Here is a 24,579-nt window from a genome sequence, read left to right as displayed (position 1 = left end):
ATGGCGCCCTATTCGAATAGGCTGCATCACTGAGTAAACTTTAAAGGTGCTTGGATTAATTCACCACTAAGTAGGATAAAATTGATTTGACAGTAGTTCTGCCTCCATATCAATCTATCTATCCATTTACGCTCAGTCTATCTTACAAAAAGATGAGACCCCCTGGTTTCTTAGAAAAGCCTGCTTAACTCCAAACATTGTGCCACCTATGAGGTGACAAGCTCAAAAACTGTGGGTCTAGAAAACATTAATGCATCAATCAATAGCCTACACTGTATCCATAACCATGCACAGCAGACAAAAAAGCTTCCTTGTTTTCCAAATCAAATAAATGTAATACAAATTGATAAGTGATAGTGAGTAGCAATATGTATAAACCAAACTCAAATACACATTATAAAGACATGGAAAGTAACATCTATGTCATATGGCACATGTAATAAAATAATGACCGATTAGACACAAACATAAGGCTGCCAAGATAAAAAAAAGAAAATCATCATATATATCCAATGAGACACATTTGAACATCTCCATTTGAGGCAATTCCCTTCATGTGTAACATGACCCACCATTACAAATGCATCATATTTACAATATTAGTATAACATTCAGCACCTCTCACAGACAGACTGTTTGAGGTACTAATGTTGAAACCCCTTCCTTGCTTTAAAGTAAGATTAGATAAGATAAACTTTATTGATCCTCACAAGGGAAATTCCTTTATCACAGCAGTTATAATGGCAAAAAAGGAAAATTAATATGAATATAAAGAGAAATAGAAATAGAAATGCAGGAGACATGTTACAATTAGAAAATGTTAAACAGCTTTTCAGAAACTCCAATGAAATGTAAGTCTAATTATTGAATTAAGATCTAAACAACTTAATCATCAGCTGAGTTGCTGGGAAATGTCTGTCATAATCATCAAAGGATAATCAAAGGATTACTCACACTCATAACCATCCTGCAGGTCCATGCAGTCCACTCCCTGGAGACAGGGGTTGTCGACGCACCACAAACGTGTCTCACACAGCAGCCCTGCGTAGTTGACCGAACAAACGCACTTAAAGTCGTTCCAGGTGATCTGACAGAGTCCTCCATTTCGGCAGGGTTCGCTCTGTGCACGAACAAACACAGTTAGATGGATTAGATGATTACTTGTAAAATCTCTGGCAACAGGTGACTGCACAGGTAAAAGCCCCAGAGGATTAGGGGTAATTTACAGATCAGACATTCACAATCAAATCTATGTCAGTTGGGCAGACGGACATGTGAAATAAGAGCAAGTTCACCATAGCTGCTGCTGCTAAAGTTGCCTAAATTTCCTTGACATAATATTCTTGAAATAACTTCTGACGTGACACGCTCAAGATTTTGTTTTTGTTTTGTTTTTTGTTTTGTTTTCCCCAATGTAAAGTTACATGTTGGGTGGATTTGATCACATTTGGTCTTGATGATTTGCTACATCAAGGACTGCGCTACTCAAATTGGTTACTACATCATGCCTTCGTTGTTTGATTTTGTCACATTTTCCATCCTGAAGTTCCATCAATTGTGTTTGACCACAATTGAAATCTGAAATGAACTAAGACCAGACCAATCTAATGGAGCTGGTCTAATGGATTGGTCACGATAGTCTAATGATGAGACTACAGTTGGTTAGCATTCTCAAAGGACTTTTGCATTTATGTGTGTAAAATATTTGGTTAAAAAGCAATTTCAACACATTTTCAAACTACTTGCATGGAGCTTGAATGTCTATTTAATAGAACACTGCTCTCTGATTGCTGTTGTAGAACTGTGTAAAAGAGGTAAAGTTGATAACCCGCTTTTATCTCCACTAACATTAAGTTTCAAGCTGCCAGAGGATTGACAGCAAGACAAGCAGCACCACTGACATCTTGAGGTTGAGGTCCAATAAACAGCCCCAGAATCATGTGCAGCTCTGCTTTGCGTAACCTCTGTTAAATCTAGAATGGTACTATATAAGTGGGTTTGGCCTGACCAAAAGATAGAGACAGACAGACAGACAGATAGACAGATAGACAGATAGACAGATAGACAGATAGACAGACAGATAGATAGACAGACAGATAGATAGATAGATAGATAGATAGATAGATAGATAGATAGATAGATAGATAGATAGATAGATAGATAGATAGATAGATAGATAGATAGATAGATAGATAGATAGATAGATAGATAGATAATGGCTTCCCTAAACCTTGGGTCTGATGATGATCATACAGTAGGCCGTACATACCTTGCATGTGTTGTCGCTCTGGCATCCAACTAAAACGTTGTGTGTCTCGAATGACCCATAAAACTCCATCCCTTCGAAAATCAGCACATCGATCAGATGATTATCGTCCAGTCGAATGTCTTGTAGGCAGCCCTTAAAGTGTCCTCCCCATGCATCCATATTCTTTCCAGGAGGGAGTCCTCCTATGTACAAAACATCTCCCACCTCTACGCTCACATTCCCCAATGCACGGAGGTTTCCTGCTTTGGGAAACATCACATGACCGTTGTTTATCTTCACAGTCACCATATTAAAGTTGCCATCTGTGACAAACTTAGCCTCTGACAGGAGTGTGGTGTGAGGGCTGTAGATGGCAACTGCGGCCCCCTTCAGGTAGATGGTGAGGTAGGGCCACTCCTGTCTACGAAGCTGGAAGAGCAGTCCGTTTTCTTTAAGGGAGCGCATTATAAAGGAGATGGTGAAATTATCACCGTGGGTTTCTGTGATATTTAAGGCAAGGTAGCTACTGGTGTTCTCATAACCAAAGGTTAAAGGCTTGTACTCTGCAAGGAAAATGGGAAACACAGATTTGTCAGTGCCTATTTCCAAAACATGGACCACTTGCATCATCAACATATCAAATTGTGAGAGCAGGAATCTTCTTGGCAGTTAAGCAAAAACATTTCTTCCTCTACCAAAGTGATTCAAAGGTATAGGAATTCAGCATTTAGGGAGGGCAATGCACCAATCCCACTGGGTTGTGTCAGAATTAAATAACTCAAGTTAGAATATAATGAAAGTGATTAATTGTGGGAAACAATAAAAACTACATGCTTTCCTGTTTCTTGTTTGTTTGTTTTTTCCTGTTGCTTCGAGTCCTTACATACTGTTGTTGGATCTGGGTCTTTCTTAAATGTTTCTCTGCTAATCTTAAAAAAGAAGACAATTGAAATGGTAAAAAAGACCTTATCTTCAGAAAATGGATAAAATAGAAACCTTTTTCCTAAAGTTAACTACTGCATATGTTACCACCTTTACTCCATATTGGTTGGCCGTGTCTTCAAAAGGGTTAATGACTTGGCCGACTACCACCCGTCTGCACTATCAGCTTAAGAGGAGTTTCAGATTTTAGACGTTCTATTTCAGAAAAGGAAAATAGTGCTGGAACAGGCCTGTTTATTTTGTAGCAGACAACAGTAGCTGTGTGACAATTATCTATGGCAATGGTGCTTCCTTAGTCACTTATAGGTAAAACTGTATTAATGGATTTCATATCCTGAGAGTTACATGAACATTTCTTTACTTTTTTTATATTTTGCTTCACTTGCACAATGTGTAAATCTGTCAGCAGCAATTACGTTACCAGCTAAGGGCCAAAGGGTTGTATATTGTGGAGGAGGTACAGAATGTCTGACTCCGCAATGGGTAATGTTTTGAGTGACTGTCCATTCAGAAACTTACACTGTTATTTGTACGAAAACATTAACAGGCTTTGATAAATAGTAGAGTGGATTTCCACGTGGAAAAAAAAAATTATTCACCCAACGCTCATATCATGATATTTGTAGAAATGTAAAGGTACTATTCGATAATCAAAAACTGAAAGGATTCTCACCGGCATCACAAGTCGCTCCATAGTAGGGTCGGTAACAGTGACAGACTGCCTGAACCCACATGTCCACACACAGCCCACGCTGGTTGCATGGGTCATCTTGACACCAGTCTTTTTTGGTACATCCTAATTCCAAAGCTTGGTTCTCCTCCCTGATGAGGTCCTGGGGCAGCAGAAGCTTGCGGTCCACATAAAGGTCCTCCATGCAGCCAATGAAGCCCATCTTACTGGACATGTGGGGCAAATATTCCCACGGTGCCCCTCCAATATATAAGTGTTGAAAAGAACTGAACTGAGGGAAGATCAGATGGTTGTGACCTTCATTCTTCACTTCGCACCCTTCCAAGCAGTCAGCTCCTTTTACAACTAAAACCAGCCTCTCGTCCATGGTCACAGTCACCTGGTACCACTCCCCGTCATTCACTCGACGCGGGTACGTGACCTCCAGCAGCTTTCCCGATTTCAGCTTGGCCTGAAGGGAGCCCTGTACTAATTCCAGAGAGAGGAAACGCTCCTTGGTGCCACGGTAATACAGCACCATAGAGGGTACAGTGCTCCTGAATCTGAGTTGCATATGGAGGCTGGGTTCGAGGCCATCCGTCTCACGTCTTGTCCTGTTTTTGGAAACGGGCACCAGCATGTGGACATAGCCCTCAGTGTTGAAGGAAAAAGTGGTGGATGTGTTGCAGTGATCTCCACTCCAGCCTGGCGAACAGAGGCAGGTGTAGCTGTGCTCGCCGTCCATGGTAAGTATGGGAGAGCAAGTTGCTTGATGTTGACACTGGTGCCGTTGGCAGCCAACCAAGGGAACATCACAGTTATGCCCACCCCAGGGTAACTGGCCAGCCTCAAGTGTGGGACAAAGACATGTATAGGAGTCAGCGCCGTCCTTGCATGTGGCGCTGTTCTGGCAGGGATTGCTCTCGCACTCGTTGATATCCACTTCACAGTGCACACCTGCATGGAGAGAAGTTTTCTGTTTAAAAAAAGCAGATTTGCTCATTGACAGCTATAGAAGTGGATGAAGTGGATATATATACCTGTATATTATTCAAAATAAGCCCTTGTTAGATTTCCATGTACCAATGAACTAAAGTGTTTCCACACTAGTACTGCTTGGATAGGTTTATGCCACACACACCATGTGCCAGAAGTATTCTGTCTACCTGGTTTTAGTAGGCTAGCCCTCCCCTCAAACTGCTTTAAGCCCTTACAGCAGCAGTCAACCTGCATTAACACAGTCTCTTAGATGCTCGTCACACATAGAATCCCAAGCTGTTTGCTCTCGGTGCCAACACTTGATCCTCCATCAAAAGATCCCAATTTTTTCCGAGCTCCAAGCACTGCATTAAAAAAATTCTGGTCCCATACTTTACCTGGGAGCCACAAAGGCCCGCAGCAGTACCGAAGCAGTTGCAATAGCAGAAGCAGCAGCCTCCTTCCACCCATGTTCCAATTGAGTCAACTTACTCTTGCTCTTCACACACACACACACACACAGCTGAATGACACAAGAGGCACAATCTCTCTCTCGCCCTCTCTCTCTCTCCCTCTCTCACTCTCTCTCTCATTAGCTTAGAAATGTCTCAACTCCTCCACTCTGTACCAGGCAGGCAGACAGTAGTGATTACAAAGCTGCCCCACCCACATCTTCTTCTCCCTCCTCAATCCCTCCCTCCCTCACACCTCCCATCTGCAGCCCAGCCCCACAGAGTCATAAGCCTCCAGCCTCCAGCTGGCTCCTGTCAAGCGTTTGACAAGAGGAATGCAGTACAGCAGCTTGGCTCCTGATTGCTTTGCCAGAGTGTAAATGCCCACTAGTAAATGCAGCTCATGGACCCAAACTGCAGGGGAAGCCGGTGAGTCACCTTGCCAAGATGCCCTGTAAAACGTTCGATCTATAAACATTTGCATTTACGTGTGAGTTTTCATTCACTTCTGCTATCTGATGACGGAAGATGTGAATATTCTGGCTATATTTCTTTGAGGTTTGTTATTTCTTTTCATAGTAGTTCATCACCCCACAGCAAACCATCTCCCTCCAACTTCCTTATTCTCTGCATCCTCTTCTCTCACACCTCATCCCTGTCAGTTTCAACTTCAGCATCCGTTCACCAATATACAATTCAATTCAAAGGATTCAAAGACTTATATTGTCATTACACAGGGTGCAACGAAATTTGGAGATAGCAGCTCTCAGGCTCAGTGCTATCAAAAACAGACACAAACAACCTTAAAAGGCAGGACAAAACAAAACAATAATAGCAGCATCTCTGAGTTTGAGATATAAGAAAAAATATGACGAAAATATCGCTATCCCTCCTCTGTATATGTCTAGGCCATCTCAGTCTGGCCTCTGAGCTTTTCTTCAAAATATCTAACACTTTCTGTCCCTCTCATGGAGTAATTCCTAATCCTATCCATCCTACCAAGGAGAACCTTGACATTCTCATCTAAATCCACGTCTGCTTTCTAGCTTTTCTTCAATACCATCTTTCCATTTTTGATGACCTATTGATTTTTATTATGGTGGCAATACATTTTTTCATGTCATTTGATAAAAAACACTAAGAAAGGCAAATTATAGGCAATATTTAAATTAAAAACAATGAAGCCTTAGTGAATCTAGTTTTGCTCCTTTTGCTGAAATTTGCAGTTTGTAAGCCTGTATCTGGGTATCTGAGTTTAGATCTGGACTGTGGCCGGGCAAAACCCCCCAACCTCTTGTTGACAACAGCAAGTGTGTTTTGATATGTGAAGTGAAATGTTACCATGCTATGTGATCAATTTAAATAGCCATCATATTAACGTGCACCTGTGTCTTTCCCAAAAGGTTTCACCACCTCTCATACATTATCCAGCAAAGCACCCTAAACACTATAAGGAGACATTAAGGATATATTGAGAAGTGTAATGAAAAAGTCCAACAAACTTGATAACAGATAATTTATAGATGTATGTCAAGTCGAACTGATAAGCCTCACAAAATAGAATATGCTAAATAATGCATAACTAAGTGATCATACTATACATTGTAATCAGCAATCAGTAAATACATTACAAACTATATTACACACAATTATAAGTAAATGTATTTCAGCTAATATAGCCATTAATATATGGAGCATCAATAACATCCCATTTGCATGGTTGTTACACAGTAGATTCATAAGAGGAGAGGGTCATTAAGTATGGACAGGAACATACAAGCACATGTGGAGCATTCTTCTTGGCCTTGGCTCCCCTATCTCACTTTGGCTTCATGCTTTTGGTCTCATATAGCCTCCTTCACACATAAGTGTTATTTAGCTTAAAAAGAAAAAATTATCTAAGTTACCTAAACATTACCTTGGTTACTAAGTCACCAAAATGTTTCCAATGTTTTTTCATTTTCCAAGATTATTCCTTTTTGTTTTTTGTTTTTTTTTTTCATTTTTTTCCATTATTATTATTGTTATTGTTATTGTTATTGTTATTGTTATTGTTATTGTTATTGTTATTGTTATTGTTATTGTTATTGTTATTCAAGAAATTCACTTAAACACACGGAAAGATCTTTCAAGTACCTTCTTCCCGAGGTCCCGATATTCCCCTTTCCTAATCACATATGATCAAGCTGAAGTAGACTGAAGAAGAGAGGAGTATAGCAGGGCTTCATCTTCACTGGCAACATTCAGCTAAAGTGATGGCCAACCCAGCACATGAGAAGTCAGTTGCATCTAACCATGTCTAATACAAAGTTAATAGGATCGTGTTTTTTCCGTCACTGGGAGCTTTGGGGGACTACTCGTTCTACTGGGAGACTTTAACGTTTAAGTGGGCAATGACTGCGACTTGGAAGCATGTGACTGGGAGATCGGAACCCGAGCTGTGTTTTGACTTCTGTGCTTGTCACAGACTGTTCATAACAAATACCATGTTCAGGCATAAATGTGTCCATGTGGACTTGGCACCAACACACCTTAGGCCACAGTTCTTTGATCGACCTTGTGGTCGTATTGTTGGATTTGCGGCTGCATGAACTGGACACTCGGATGAAGAGAGGGGCAGAACTGTCAACTGACCACCACCTGGGTGTGAGCAGGCTCCGGTAGTGGGGGAGGATGCCGGTCAGACCTGGCAGACCCGAATGAAATGTGAAGGTCAGTTGGGAACGTCTGGCAGAAGTTTCAACTCCAGAATTGGCACTGAGACCATGGTCCTCAACAGGAAATGGGTGAAATGCTCACTCCGGGTCGGGGAAGAGGTCCTGCCCCAAGTGGAGGAGTTTCACGAGTGAGGGAAGGATAGGGCGGGAGATCGACAGGTAGATCAGTACAACATCTGCAGCGATGTAGACGCTGCACCGGTCTGAGCCAAAAGATGGAGCTCTCAATTTACCGGTCGATCTACGTCCCCACCCTCACCTATGGTCAAGAGCTGTGGGTAGCGACCGAAAGAACGAGATCGAGGATACAAATGGCCGAAATGAAGAATGGCTGTATTCTCCCTTAGAGATAGAGTGAGAAGTTGGGTTATCCGGTAGAAGCTCGGAGTAGAGACGCTACTCCTCTGCATAGAGAGGAGTCAGATGAGGTGGCTCTGGCATCTGGTCAGGATGGGGGAAGTATTCCAGGCATGACCATCTGGAAGGAGACCACAGGGAAGACCCAGGGTACGCTGGAGAGACTAGAGGAGCAGGACCATGTGGCAGAGGAGAGGGAGGTCTGGGGCTCACTTCTCCGGCTGCGGGGGAAGATGGATGGATGCTACGCAGGAGCTAAGCTAGCAGGCTTGACAAAATGTCTGCCCACATTTTCTTGTTTTAAGATTTTGTTTATCATCAGATTTGAAGTTGGCCCCTTAAGAGGCTTTATTACAATCCCCTCTCCCCATGAACAATTTCTGAGTAGACGCCCTTTAATACCCAAGCCGTAGTGCGAACATATGGCAGCTTTTATTGGCTTTGTTGTTTTCTGCTGTAAAACCATATGCCCTCCCATGCTTTCCTGTCTGTTGTGCTCCACAGTTTGTGCCATAAAGTAGTTAGATAACGATTTTCTTTTGATACTGTCAACTTCATTTTGCTTGAGCCTCCCTCCAGTAGCATCGTTTGGAATTTCAAGTTTCCTTTGTTTTTATACATGATTCCTGTTTGTAAGGCAGCTGTGGCGACTCTGCTAATGAGGACTTATACCTTGGATGGTCATATGTCAATAATCAGCAGGATGACTAAGCCTTTTTTTTCATTAGCCAGTGTTCTTCTGAGACCCTGACTGAAGCTCATCCTATTGAGGACGTATTGTGCTCAGATCTGATCTTCTTATTGTAATGACATAAAAACATAAAACTCGATGGACTAGAAGGTCTGTATAATTGGTTTCTTAAAAGCTGCAAGTCTTTTATATATTTGACATCATTGTATCTAAGGGCAATCGCTGGCTGTAAACTGACCTATATCAATAACTCACTGATGCCCCTTCAACATCCCTCCTTTGTCAGGCAAACCTGACAATGAGGGATCAATCTTGATAAAAGGGAGAACTTGTATCTTGGTTTGGAAACCCTCCTTCTGCAAAACAAAAACTTTCATGTCACTTTGACAGGTCATCTCCTGGATGACTCTCAGCGGTACTTGTCAAATATCTTGCCATATGCTGTCAAATCTAGCTCTTCTGATCCAGTTTGGTTCGTGGTCCCTGAGTGCAGAACTAAATGCAACAAGAAGTATTTTGTACCTTGACACTTTGCAGTAAGATAAGATAAGATAAGATAAGATAATACTTTATTGATCCCCATTTGGGAACTTCAAATAACAGTAATGAATGAACAATTATGTCGTTAAAATGTGTACCCAAATCAAGTACCAATGAGTGGGTAGAAGTAACAACACATGATTTTTCTAGATAGTTGTGCTTTCATGTGTCCTATGATACCAATGCTGTGCAGAATATGAGGTAATTACTGGGCTTGAATATTGGATTCTTGAAATCTCAGCTCTCCAAATACATCCTTCAATATCAAGAATGAAGACGTTGAGATTGGAGAGACATTTTCCCAACAATGGTGTTGTCATTGAAACACCAGCATCAATATTGCAAGGTTTGGTTCAAATATGCCCATCTGGTTGGCTTCAGTGTACGGGTGCCAGAGTCTTCCAAAATCCAAATATTCATATCACCAATGAATTCTGGATGTGAAACTGCTCTAATAAAATGTGTCAGCACATATTGGAAGCATAATGAGGTTATTCTCAACAGAGCTTTTGGAAGCCACTTTCCCTGAAAAAAGTTAAATACAACTTGATACCATCACTTTTCTATATACAGTGCAAAGCTTTGTCAGATGCACAAACACTTACTTCCGCTTCACCTCCTCCTCCTGTAAAGGTATATTTTCAGCCATGAAAACGGTCAACATTTCGTCTAAAACAAAAAGTAAACTTCTGTGATCCTGACATCATTTTTTAAAGGTATTTTAAAAAAAACAACCAAAAAAGAAAACAACTCGATATCTTGGCTGCTTATTCGCAGCATTAGTCAGACTCAGCACCAGGAAAGAAGACACATTAGACGAAGGCATATGAGCCAGCTTGCAAGTGCAGTTTTTCTAGGAAGTACATTGAAACAAAAACGAATACTCATTAATGTGCGGGACAGATGACAAGGGGTGCAGAGATCTCCAGTCCTTCATTAAGTAGTTAGTATGGTCACCACAGATATAATCTTTGGAGGGAGAACTGATTAGCAAATGTATTTTCCTTGCAGATGAGACGAAATGAAATCGGTCTCTACCTGTAAAACCGCCCTGGCACAAACACTGATAAGAGTTAACCAGATCCTGGCAGCTTCCTCCATGTTGACAGGGTGCAGATTCACATTCATCCACATTGACCGAGCACGTCTCTCCTGCAAAAAGTAGCACATGAAGGAAGTTGTACGTTCTCATAGCTCAGTGGTTGGGTCAATGTGACAGGGAGATAACCTACCCGTGAATCCTGGCAGGCATTGGCAGATGAAGCCTGCGGCAGCCTCATAGCTGAAATTGCCCATGCCGAGTCCAGGCAGGACGCCATAGTTTAGAATATTTGAGCGCTGAATGCACACGCCCTCATTCTCACAAGGATGCTGCTCGCACTCGTCTACATCCACTTGGCAGTTTTCTCCCACGTATCCTGCACATGAATGCACACAAATGCACAAACGTGCAAGCAAATGTTTAGACATACATCATTAAATAATGATAAAATGAGAAGAAAAAAAAGATTTTTTTGTTTTGTTGGTTTGTTGTTTGCTTAGTTTTTTTTTTTTGGTTTTCACATCTGTTTCTGAGACAATACAATTGGCACTACAGCATAATCTTATAATAGCATATTCAACACTTCACATTAAAAATGTTGTTGTTCTGTTAATAGGCACTGAGCTTGAGTGCATTGTGAGCTTGGGAGAAGTACATTTTTTATGAGTCCACTAAGTGATTAACTCTATCAAAAGATAGTAGATTTTTTTGACGACATCTTTGCCAACCATGTAGATATTTCTCCATTCCTTGGCAGTGACAGAAATATTCAATTATTCGGATTATCAAATATTCCAGTCAAGTAAGTAGCTGACATTAAGAAAGGGCAGAAGAAACAACAATCCCAGCTGTAAAATAGTTGCACACTCATGTTTTGAAAATATACTCAATCATCTTTGTACACACCTGGCCCACACATTGGCCCTCTAAATCAATATGGCCTGTCGGCAAACAGCGGGGCTTTCGAACACCTACGTCAAGCCAAATTCCACCTGTGCAGATTTAAATACTCTCAAATAGTTCGTAAGAAAAGCCTACATCACTTATTTTCTACTCCACGCAGTGAAAGTCAAGGGGCCAGCACTCAGTTTCAATCTATTTCTACTACAATTTTTCCTAACTGTGCTTTTAGAATACTATTGATTTCTCACTTTTATATCTTAAACTCAATCTTTGATATATACTGTAGTTGTTGATGTAAGTTCATATATGAAAGTAAAGAGTATTTTGAAATATTTCAATATAAAAAACACTCAGGCATGCAGATGCAAAAACACGCACACACTGACTAAGAGACAAACACTTGAGGGTCGAAATGGTAGCAGGATTGCATATTTTACTGCTCTTATATCCCAGTGCATTACTTTTCCTAATTCATCATGGTCCTGAGGGGTATAAATCATGGTTTTTGTTTTTGTTTTTTTGTTTTAATAGCAGTACAATGCATGATGGAACACTCAGTGCAGCTCTTCAGCCCTTTCTTGATCTTTTATTGTTTAACTTTTTTGAGAAGGTTGATTTATCGAGGGCAGCAAAGGACCTTTTCAATGTTGTTGCTGTACTGGTTTCTGGAAAACTTTAAGACAACCAGTAAATAGCTTTTGAATTAGCGTGTAAATATTCAACAACAATTTAAACATCAGGAATGACTTGGACTATGTGATGCAAAACATATTTGATATCATTAATACAGAACAGTGTATTTGTGTTTTAGTTTTAGTTAGTTTAAATTGAGTTTAGCATTGTGCATTAATTGTGTACCTGCCCAGCACAGACACTTATACTGGTTGATCCCCTCCAGACACGTGGCTCCATGCTGGCAGGGGTCAGAAGAGCATTCAGGAATATCCTCTTCACAGTGGTTGCCTATAAAACCGGTTCCTTCACAGTCACATGTGTAGCTAAGAGAGAGCACAAATTGAATTGAGCATCTTTTATACTGTACATTATTCTGCTGACACAGCACATTTTTGTGATGATTTACAATGCTGTCAATGCTAGGAGAATCACGTTTTATCCCTCTTTATTTGCCAAGATGCTTACTTTGATTCTTATTTTTACTTTGTACAGCAACATACATGGAATATCAAATGAGATTACACGTTTCACATTAATATCATTGCTGCTAATCAGCGGAGAATGTAGTGTGAAGGACTGGTATTTTTGTGGAAATCACCCTGCAGCCATGTCAAATATTACTTTCTATTTTCTCGATTTGTGTATTTTAACAGCACCAAAAAGATTTCATATGTCTCTATAGGCTTTGTGTGATGCAATGGACTCACAAACAACACTTAAAACTATCATTTCAATTCTATTTTAAAGCATTACATTAAATTAGGCATAGCTGTTGAAATGCAACATGTCAGTCAGCAAAAATAACGATATTTCTGATGCGGTGTCAATAAAAGACATTTTTTTGTTTAACTGCTGAAGCGATACACCGTGCTTAGCAGGTTCCCACTTGGGCCATCATAGATCTAATGAATGACTATCTAGTAATTTTCATTTATATTTTATTCTGAATGAATAAGAGAGAGAGAGATGAGAACAACTTTATTAATCCCGAAGGAAATTGTTGTGCCAGAGTTTCAAGTAAAAAAACATAACAGTAATAGATAATAGAATATGTTGAATATGTATCATTCTGTCCAAAGTGCACAAACAGCCATGTACTTTTTATTTATTGATTTATTACTTTATCTGGCAGAATACATATCACTGTCTAACATCTTGTTATGTTAAGATTTAATACCAGTAATCATATATATATATATATATATATATATATGTATATTCTAAACATTTATGGAATACTGTGTGACACAAAAGATTTTTTAAATATGCTGCCCCGTGTGTGTGTGTGTGTGTGTGTGTGTGTGTGTGTGTGTGTGTGTGTGTGTGTGTGTGTGTGTGTAATCTCACCTATTGATCCCATCTATGCACCTGCCCTCATTCAAGCATGGCATGCTGGCACATTCATCAATGTTGACCTCGCAGTCCTGACCTTCGAAACCATCCATGCACTCACATGAGTACATGGCGATGTGGTCTCTGCAGGTGGCGCCGTTCTGGCACGGCTGAACTTCACACTCATTGATCTCTATCTCACAGTTAATCCCTGCAGGGGTGGCAGTGGGCCAAGACATGAGTTTGGCCATATACCTAATCATCTTGGCTCAAACACAGTTTCAGCACATTAACAGTGGAGCTGTCAAGAGCTTAGCTTGATTATAGCATCACAGGCTAACGCTACTGAAATTCATGCCGCTTTGCGATTTGTCTAACTGGACATAGACGTTTTATGTCGATGTCTATGTGGCTAACCATTTTGAACAGTGTCGCTGTAAGTTGTACACGTTAATTTGTTAATTTTAATTTCTGTTGATAGTTTGTTCATTAACAAGTACAATTTACAAGTAACATCATTAAAACTGATTGTTTTTTCAGTGTCATATACATGTATAGATATATATATATATTTACGCATTATTGATATCAGAGTATCTTGATGAAATGTAATACATTTTAACTTCTATATCAAGTAAATGATAACATCGGGCCTTTTTGTATACCATGCACATGGATGAGCATTTCGGTGACAGCAATTTAAGGACTATTGCTGAACGGAAATTATTTTTGATGAGATTGTATTTATTCTAAAACCACTGATTTTTTCTATTTAGCAATGTTCTTAATAAACAGAGGATTTGTTTCTATCAGTGGAAGTTTTACATTTAAGGCCTGATCTATGCTCATGCCATTGATTATTTTTGTTAAGACTGATAAGACTTTTTCAGGAAATGTGATTAAAAATATGTATTTGTGACAAAGGATATCAAATGTGAGTGATTTGAACAGATTAAAGCTGGCGGGATCAGCCTTCAGATGAAACTGATGGTTTCATCTGATTTGTACCCCCAAGAGTCAAAGTGTCTCATGTTGAAAGATTTCCACTTAAACCATTCCCATCAGCAATGAAAACCTATGAGGTTCTAGAATTATCAAAATTGTAATTGGATATGATGTTTAGCAGAATGTGTCAAAATTAAATAAAAAATGTTTACAACTTTTGTGTTCCTATGAACCTACCTAAAGGAACCGAGGTGCAGTTCTTTGTACATTACCTTTGAAGCCTGAAGTGCAATCGCACTTATAATGATCAACCTCATCCAAGCATGTCCCATTGTTTCGACATGGTCTGGACGCACACTCATTGATGTCAAGGTCGCAGTTGTAGCCTTGAAATCCAGGAACACAGAAACACTGAAAGGCATCAACCCCGTCTTTGCAAATAGCCCCATTTTGACAGGGCTCGGACAGGCATTCGTTTATGTTCTCCTCACAGTTTGTCCCCCTGTACCCAGAAGCACACTGACACTGATGTCCAACATCAGGAATGTCCAGGCAAGTGCCGCCATTCTGGCACATGCCCTCTGAGCAGGTGGTCACATTCTCCTGACAGCGTTCACCTCCTAATCCTAGCGGACAGTGGCAGGAAAAGCTGTCGACTCCATGCACACAGTGGGAACGGATCCCTTTGCAGGGGTTGCTCTGACACTCATCTACATCCTCAGTGCAGTTGAGACCCGTGAAGCCTTCCGGGCAATGGCAGGTGAACTTGTCCGAGCCAAGTACAGAGGTACAATTGGTGCAAGGTGCCAGAATACAGGGGTCATAGAGCTCATCACAGTTTTTGCCCATGTACCATACGGGACCTTTGGGGCACAGGCAAACATATTCCCCGAGGTGGTCCAGACACATGGCACCATTACTGCAGGGAGACGAGAGACACTTGTCTGCTGCTGCTGTGCACAGTAGACCTGAAAATGGAGAGAAATATTAATATTAATACCAATATAACTTGTGGGCGGCGTGGCGGCGCAGGTTGGATTTGTGGCTCCTCCTAGTGTGTCCAAGTGTTATTGAGCAAACACTGAAGCCCTGACTGCTCCCTACTGCGAATGGCTCAAGCCATGATGGCGTCATTGCGGAGAACCAACTTCCCCAGTGGCATTAATAAGGATAAATGATTATTGTTATAGGTGCAAAAAATAAAATATATGGGTTGTAGGAAGAGGAGGATCGGAATAACTTGCAATACAAATCAATCCCTTTTTCAAACTCCTTTGCACAGTACACATGAATACACAGGTGACAACAAATTACAGAGAAAAAAAATGTGCAAACAACAATGACATTGTATATGTGATATTCAGCAGTTGAACAAACAGTTGATAATGGAATACTATTGGACCTGTGCAGATAACAGTTGGATTTCATTTTGACCCTTGTGGCTATAACAGCATTGTAAGGTTTCGGTTCAAGGGTAACTTTTACTTTTCCAAAAACTGTTGTCTTTCTTTCAAATGATTCAGTCATGAAAGCTTCAAGATAAAGAAACTCACGGCAACGTTGGTGTAAAATAATATGCCTACTTTAATTGCCTTTTTTGATCTAATTCAAAAACAACGATCACAGCTTGTGTAGAAAATTCACGTTTTACCCGAAGGCCCCTAAATCGTTACAGAGATTTAAAATGCCATAAAATGTTTCATCTGCAAATTGATATTTGAACTGCAGCAGAAGCAATTTCTACGAAAAAGCTATTTGTAAACTACAAGGTGAGGGTAAAATCCTTACAAGTTGCTCAGTGAAGTAGAGCAAAGCTGTATCTTCATGACCTTAGGCCTTTACAGTTGTCTCCCTAAGAAAAGTGACCTCGAGAGGGGCTTAGAAACCAATCTGGTAATGATGGGTAAAAAGCCCCTCTTTCCTCTGGACTTAAGGTCACAGCAGATGGCGTTAAAAGTAAACTTATTACAAGACTGAGCTGTCATCTGTCAGTGTGGCGAATGAAAATTTTACACGCTGTCACAATGCAGATTTCTTAGTGACAACAAAAGCACCTTGAACAGCGCAAGGTACTTCTAGGTTTGATGCAGTCACAAAAACACATCTGTGACTTTTGCAGTCCATAATCATCTGCCCATATCTCACGCAAATCAACTCCTATTCCTGACCTTCTCATTGTCACTATGTCAGAAACACAGGACAGTACTGATAACAAACAGAGGGTCTCTGTTAGCACACTTCCCAAATCTGCAAGAGCACAGCTCAATATGTCAAGGATGCACATAAAGTTGCATCACTAAAGTGATAGTAGTAAAAAAAAACAGTAGTAATTAGGAGGGAAGGTGTCTGCAAGTTACTGTTACAATATTCAAAAATTTAGTGGTGCATTTTTTCTGTACCACTAAAAACACTAGACCAAGCAAGACCAATTGCATTCCTGCTTTTATTTATTTATTTTTTTGACTTTTTCTTTCTTTTAACACATATTATTTTGGAACGATACAGAGGAGATCAGCATGGCCCCTGTGCAAGGGTGACATGAAAATACATGTGTGTGCCTTATTTTTCTACTTGGGCAAAAGGTTTTATCCTATAGGTTCTATTAACAACAATGGCGAGCTGATCCATCCATCCATCCTTCGTCTGCTGCTTATCCTTCACTCAGGGTCGAAGGAGAAGCTGGAGTCTCTCCCAGCTGTCATCGGGTGAGAGATGTGGTTCACCCTGAACCGGTCGCCAGTGAGTCGCAAGGCCACACATACAGACAAACATACACTCACTCACTCATTTGGGGCAATTTTCCCATTTTTTTTTTGGTAGTTCAGCTCCTGAATGTTTTTGGACTGTGGCAGGAAAGCGGAGAACCCTGCCACCGCCATTGAGCTCAACTGGGTATTTCACATTTTCCTTAAAATTCTGATGAAAATTGAGTCAAAGAATGCTCAACGCATCCAATTATCCAATTGACTAAAATTATAATGTTAAGTCTGTGTTACTTTTCTGAGAAGCCAACCAACAATATTCCAGTTGTTGTTTGTTAACATATCCACCAGGGAAAAAACACAAATATGTCCTATATCGATATAGGAGGGTTACACTCGATAAAGAAGATATTTGTAAGCACTTTACTGTTTCTTTTCTTTTAAGCTATGCCCTGGTAACAAGCACAGGCGTTCAGTCCAGGTCAAAATAAGTTGATGTTTGCGGTTCAAAGCGGGTGGCGGGATGATTGCTGACCTATGGTAAATTGTTATCGCTATTTCAATTAACAAAGCAAGCAAGCGATTTATTATTTCCCATCGTTCTGTTTAGGGCTTGTCACTTTATGAAATACCTGATTTTAAGGTGGATGTATTCAGCATTCCTACAGCAACACCAGTCTTTTTCACAGGTAAACCAACTCAGAAAAGAAAAAGAGAGAATAAAACCTTGTATGTTAATTTACTGATACTAAAGGTGTTGGACCTATTTTTCTTCCTTCCAATCTCTTGGGGGTGTGAAGTTTGTCTCTCACATGTTATTTCCTGTGCTTTGCATCATTGCTCCATGAAGTGAGTTGCAACAGATCAGACTCTTTCCTGCAGAACTTTAATTCTTCACTTTTGTCTCCTCAAGGATCCAAATCTTGCAGTAAAGATGAAATAATTCAGAGCCCTGCACTTTGACCTGCTTAATCTCATGAATCCCACATAGGAGGGCTGACAGCATCAGCAAGGGTCTCCTCACTCCTCACCCCTCCATCCAAACTCTGTCAAACCCCTCGCACATTCCGAGGAGCTGATAACAGCTTTTCTTAGACAGCCCAGCACCCCCACCCTTCCCCCAACCCCGCCCCCAACGTCACAGAGCACTCAATAGATCAGGGTGAAGGCCAGATGGGGTTGATCCCCGGTACTGACTGGTACCAACGTCTCGGACTGCTGATAAAGACAGCAGGTAGACAGATGTCTGGGTCGCTCCATCGATGCTGTCCCAAGAGTCGCCACAGGAGAGGAGGGCTTTGGAGCCTTTGCTCTCATAAAAACAGTGACAGTCATGTTGAAGTTTGCAGCTAACTATTTAGACCAATACAAGACGGGACGTGTACATTTACTTTCCATGTATATGTCCATGAATATGTGTAGATGTCTCTTGAAGTAACTCAGTGACCAATGTCCACAAACTGTATCTATAGTAGACACAATCAGTTCATTCTTCACATGTACAGCAAAGAGTCATGCTGCTGGACGGGGCGGTGCTGTGAATCACAGAGAAAGGGAAGCCCTTGGCTAACGCACAAGTGCTGCTCTGAGGACGTTTATTGAATCACCAGCAGACACTGGCACTTCTGACTGGGTGCAGTTTTGTGCTCTAAAGGCTCCACAGCAGGTGGTTGCTTAGCTTTGGACAAAAAAAATGCACAAATCCTCTGTGAGTCAGGGTCTGAGACGCATAGCCCTTTGTCTCCCACGTCAGGCGTTCCAACAGTGTTTGAGTTTGGTGACAAAAAGGTAGAAAAATAAAGTTACGTACACAATCATTTGTGTACTTTTACTGCTAAGGATGATATTTGACCGGTTTTCTTCTTTTTTTTCTCCGAATTATGGAGAGAAATCTAAATGCTCATTGTTGGGGATTTGAGACTGATGTCACTGGGTGATTTGTAACGTTTATTCTTGTTTTGCAGAAAAATGTGCTTTTAACGGCTTTGTCTCGGCTTCAAGAATACTTGCATTACATAACAAAATAGCCTTTTGTATGAGAAAATGCAATTCTTCCATATTAGTTTTTTGGCCTTTTTCTCCCACATACTATGTTACAAAATAAAAGATATAGCAGCTGTTTTTTTTCTGTTGGAATCAACACTATCTCGAATGCATGGGTAACTTTTAATTTTCCTCAATTCGCTCTTGGGGACAGAGAAGAAAGATATCCTAAAGAAGAGGACTTTTGAATGTACTTGGGCATGTAGACAGAATGACAGATTTCCTGTGTGTCACATTAAAAAGACAGCCGTCCAATACCATTATTTTGCTTAGGGAAAAATAAACCCACACAGCTATGACGACAATGTTTACACCTTCACTTCGATTTGATATCAAATAAAGTAGATATCATTTGAAATCTGTTTCTGTTTTACAGCAGCAGCATAAAATAATGATCAGACCAAATCAAAAACATTCAAGATAAGTTGGACTTTCCGAATATGAGCAGAAGTGCATTGGATTATCTCTGTAATAGTGTACGACTATAGTGACCTGTTCTAGCTGCCGTATAACATTACACCTTGGTCGTGATTTTACCCTGAAACTCACACCCTGAAATGCAACACCATGTATGATATAAATGGTTTGTATTTTCTATGTCTCTGATACACTCTAAAGTAAATTTTTCATAAGATGTTATCTAAACACATATTAGATCCAAACAATCAAGCTCAAAGAAGAATGAAATGTCTTCTGCATTTTCCTTTTTTAAATTAAGGTTGAATTGAATTGATTGCTACAGTGGGAGTGCGTCTCAGAAGAGTTATTATCCCACTTTTTCTCAAATGAATTCCTTAAGAAAATAGGAGAAATATCTTCAGCTTTTTCAACAATATCATTGAGCGATACGCTGTTAAGAACACATTCTTCCAAAATTGGTCACAGTCCTGCACCCCCACGAATGAATGTACTCATGTTCTCAGAATGATTCACCTAAAGGAGGCAACCAAAGAAGAAAGGCTGGATAGTGCCGAGAAAGGGGACACTATCTTCAGCTAGTTTTAGATCATAGAACCTGTATCCTCCTCAGAACGTTTCTTTTCCTGCATCCTCTTAGTAAATTTTGCAAGCTGTTTCTTGCATAATCTCACAGTTGAATGAATGATGCAGAACAGATCTGTTTGTTGCAGAAGAGGGATCCTTCGACTGAGCCTTTGAATGGCATTTCTTCTATATTTCATGTTTTTTTACGCCGAGTTCAACAGTTTTTAGGACATTTTTGTCACTCAGTTCAGGTGTCTAATGGCAGAGGGGGATGTGTCTTTGACAAACTGTCTTGTTTTGGGCTGCATGAATAAAGTTAGATTTGATCTGCAACTTCTTGGAATAAAATACTTGCAAACTTTCACATCTTTGTTTTGTATTTTCTCTCTTTTTCTTCAATTCCTTGAGGACTCACAGTGCCCCATCCCTCGCTATGCTCCTTAGTATCCATCACTCCCCCTCTTTTAAAGCTGAGACAAAAAAAGAGGAGCTGTGCAGCAGTTCAGCCGAACGCTCAGCTCGTTTCTATGGTGATCTTTAACAATGCCACCCAGCCAGTCCCGTCTGTTGCTCCGCCACTATTTAAATGAGCCTCAGACACCCCACACAAGTGAAGGTCGCGAGAAAAATAGGTCAACAGGGGTTTCTAATGGTAGGGGGTCAACCCCCCCCAAACACACACAACGCACACCCACTCACCAACAGAAAAAACAGCCACTTAAATGTTTAATTAGTTCACTATCTAGAATGAAACATATCCCTGGAGGAGGATGCTACCATAGTAGAAATTTGTCTTCTCTGCTCGTAAATGAAAAAAGCTGATAATGAAGCATGATTTGTGGTGCAAATTCCATGAAAACTTTGTAAGCAGAAATGCATCCTTACCAAGTTTGAACATCATCATGGTTATCAACACCGTCCTCTGGTATCTGGACCAAACTCTTCCAAACTCCATGTTTCTGATTGTCCAGTCAGTATAGCAGGGATGTGTCACTGTGCAGGTTCTCCATCACACTGCAACTACCTCCATCCAGCCAGGTCTGTTAGTGCACACTAAATGCCAGCAGCTCCATGCCTGACCACTGGGACTATGGGTTGTAGCCCGCGCGCGCGTGTGTGTGTTCAAGGAGTCTCTCTGAGGACCAAAGTGGGTTAGAGTAAAGCAGAGTAATCACCCCGGCTGAGGCTGGTGGACGGAAAACGTGAGCTGGACTTCTGGATCAGAAAATCAACCCGCAACTTTCTTTTTAACGATGTATTTCTGAAGCTAGACAATATGCTTTTTATTGAATATGTCAACTGGTGAATAATAAAGGTCACTCTACTCGAGTCATGGTATTTTAGAGCATATTGTTTAAAAAAATATCAACTCAATGCACAATTTGAGTAGATTTTAAAGAAGTGATGTACAGACGATGGCTCCAGGTTAAACCCTGCATTAGCAGATGACAGCTGGGATAGGAAGTATGATTGGAAGTATAGACAATGACTGGCTGAGTGACCGAATGAATCAATGATTCATTAATCAATCAATGAAGGAATTTCATTTCCAAAGAACACTATGCTTAATGGCGACATCAGTTGTTCTAATTACTTTTTTTTTTTTAATAAACCAGCAGCTTATCATTTATGTATTGCTTTTTTCCGTGCACACCGTATTAATATCCATTTTGCAGAGATTTGGAAAGTTTTTGAAAGACATTTACAAATCATACTATATATATAATTATATGTTCACTAGCACGCATGTTTCTACAGGACAGAAAATAGCGATCAAATTACTTAGCAGTGACATCTTTATGTATTTATTGAAATCTTTATGATTGGAACTCACTGTCATGCATCTGGCTTGGTCTTTTGTCATTCCTGTGCCAGAGCATCTCAGAGCCTTGCAATCTATATTTAAAGTGCCATTCAGTCTTTGCCCGTGAGGGTTCTATCTTTTAATTCCCACTTAAATTTGTCACTTTATACCTTTTTTTTTTCTGACAGTATGACAGTTGTGCTGGTGTGTCCTATGATGCAACACGTGGATGAAGATGTACGATTATAAAATTCAGGACAACTGCCGAATCCCATTCAACAAGCCATCGACTTCACTCACAGCTGCAACTCCGGTTTGTCGGATCACATCTGAGCCCTATGGGATGTCACAGTACCTTTAAAAGTCACTGCTAAATGCTAAAATGACCTCCACAGGACCAAATCCAAGGATTCAGCCAACAAGTGAGAACTTTGGATCAATGGATTACTGCTTCCCTGTCCCCACCAATACCTACCCCCTCCTGAAGAGACTGGGGTTTGGAGGATCTATGAGGCCACTGTAGCTGCTGGGCAGGCACCGCACTCACCCCCCCACCCTACCCCCTTTTGACTCCCACGCACACACCCTTAAATCCAAGGCCTGGAGCCTGGTGTCCGGCTTAACTCCAACCTGCTACGCTCACAACCACAAAAAAGTTTAATTAAACACCCGGGAAGGAGGAGGTCCTCTCTTCACCATGTAAATGTGCTCAATGGCGGAGCCAGAAAAGCCTCACATTCCTCAGCGACTGGCTGCTGTTTTCATTAAAGCTGACGCACAATGAGGACTCAGCCAGCTTGTACACAAAGACGATGCTGAACTGTCAGGAAACATGCAGGTGCAAAGAAATCCAGATAGAAATGCACTGAACGGGGCTCCATGAGCTCAGGAGTAAAATAAATGCTTTTTCAGGAACTGATGAGGTAATATGTAGATTTTCTGTAACATTTCCTTTAAGTAGATAGATAGATAGATAGATAGATAGATAGATAGATAGATAGATAGATAGATAGATAGATAGATAGATAGATAGATAGATAGATAGATAGATAGATAGATAGATAGATAGATAGATAGATAGATAGATAGATAGATAGATAGATAGATAGATAGATAGATAGATAGATAGATAGATAGATACTTGAAATGGTGTTACAATGTGGCAGCTCAATGGTGTTCAGACTCCACTTTGACAATCATTCAAAACTTCGAGAGCTGATAAATCCAGTTTCATCCGGGTTGCAGACAAGCCATGACAGGGGGTCTTTATTAACAAATACTGGTTGGATTAACAACACGATAACAAGGCAATCTGTCTCTCAGATTACACATGGGGCCATAAGGAGCTGGGTGATCCACTTTCAGAGATTTGGGGGAAACAGCTATGTTACAATACATGCAGTCACAAATTCATTACTGGAAAACCAAAGCTAAAATAAGCTGACAACCTCTATTTTTGCACCCACTTTCTAAAGTTCTCAAATAGAAATGAACAAAAAAAAGGTTTGTTTTGTTTTCCATTAATTGTGCCCCTTTTTTCTTTTCTTCTCCTTTTATCTCCTAACATTTCATGGAACTCTTGTCGGTTAGATTTGTCTGTGTCCTCCAAGTGAGTTTAATCTTGATTCAAATATTGTGTATTGGAAGATTTATCAAAATGTTTCCTCTTCATGTCAGAGTATGTTCATGTACAGCCGTCATACAGGAGTACACCGTGTGATGATGTTATAATAAGATTGAAATAACCTCTGAGCCACAGTGCTGCTCAGAGATACAATACATGTAAGTCAATATTTATCTGAAGATTTTAAGTTACAAACATTTGTGAAAATGTAAGTTTCTTTGTCTCTGTATGTCCCATCCATCTTCCACCCGAAAATTTTCAGTGGTAAAGCTTCACTACCCTTTTTCTTGCAAGTAATACAAATTAGCTGAATTTTTATTTCAGTGCAGAAGGTTGCTGTGCACTTCTTCAGAGATAAATGTGTCTTTGCGGCATAATTTTTCACTGACAATTCCACATCAGCAAAAGCATTAACTTTATGGGGAAAATCTGATCCACCAGGTTTGTGAGCAACCCCCACCAGCCCATACAATGTGTTCACATCAGTTCATGTCACAGCTATGATGCTCCACATATGACGGTGCTGCTAAATCCCACCAACAGTGAGACAAAGTTCACTCTTGGTGGGATTTTACAAGTTGTGGGAAAACATAGCAGCTGGATGCTAATGGCCAGTCAATGCTAATTCTCCCATTGAATGGTAATTGGCGTTTATGAGAATCAGTCACCGACCAGTGAGGGACGTCATGTAAAAGTCTGACCACAGCTGTGAGGATCTTGTATTGAGGCAAAAATGCCGCTGTTGCCGGTTGCTTAGCAGATTAAGGAGGTATCTCTAAAAATTCACTAAGAGTGTAACAGTCACAGCTCTGACTCATCTTCAGGAAAACCCGCGGCAAGCTTTCTTTGCTTTCTTTTGAGGAAAGACTGAACGTTTGTAATTTATTGTCCTTTGTCTGAAGGAAGATTTGCTGTGGTTGGTTCTTATCC

General features: G+C 40.5%; 1 protein-coding gene and 1 non-coding gene across 2 annotated transcripts in view; one reads left to right on the top strand and one right to left on the bottom strand.

Annotated features, from left to right (window-relative positions):
- Nucleotides 1-21,176, bottom strand: part of LOC147221772 (protein crumbs homolog 1-like) — a 31,864-nt gene extending 10,688 nt beyond the window's left edge. Inside the window, exons 1-9 of the mRNA XM_086169957.1 lie at nt 21,107-21,176; nt 14,765-15,460; nt 13,563-13,758; nt 12,399-12,538; nt 10,828-11,013; nt 10,634-10,747; nt 3,864-4,817; nt 2,270-2,811; nt 955-1,120 (exon numbers count right to left, since the gene is read on the bottom strand). Coding sequence (XP_086026083.1) covers nt 955-1,120; nt 2,270-2,811; nt 3,864-4,817; nt 10,634-10,747; nt 10,828-11,013; nt 12,399-12,538; nt 13,563-13,758; nt 14,765-15,460; nt 21,107-21,176 — 3,064 coding nt within the window. The remainder of the gene's footprint in view (nt 1-954; nt 1,121-2,269; nt 2,812-3,863; nt 4,818-10,633; nt 10,748-10,827; nt 11,014-12,398; nt 12,539-13,562; nt 13,759-14,764; nt 15,461-21,106) is intronic.
- Nucleotides 16,957-17,059, top strand: LOC147221773 (U6 spliceosomal RNA). Its single transcript, XR_015107901.1, has one exon. It is a non-coding gene; the product is annotated as a U6 spliceosomal RNA (small nuclear RNA).
- Nucleotides 21,177-24,579: the final 3,403 nt, after the last annotated feature.

Source organism: Fistularia commersonii, chromosome 22 (assembly GCF_037954325.1).
Source record: "Fistularia commersonii isolate RoL2024-O1a breed Wild chromosome 22, RoL_Fcom_v1.0, whole genome shotgun sequence".
Taxonomy (NCBI): Eukaryota; Metazoa; Chordata; class Actinopteri; order Syngnathiformes; family Fistulariidae; genus Fistularia; species Fistularia commersonii.
The sequence above is the reverse complement of the archived record's forward strand: the minus strand, read 5'-3'. Positions and strand labels throughout refer to the sequence as shown.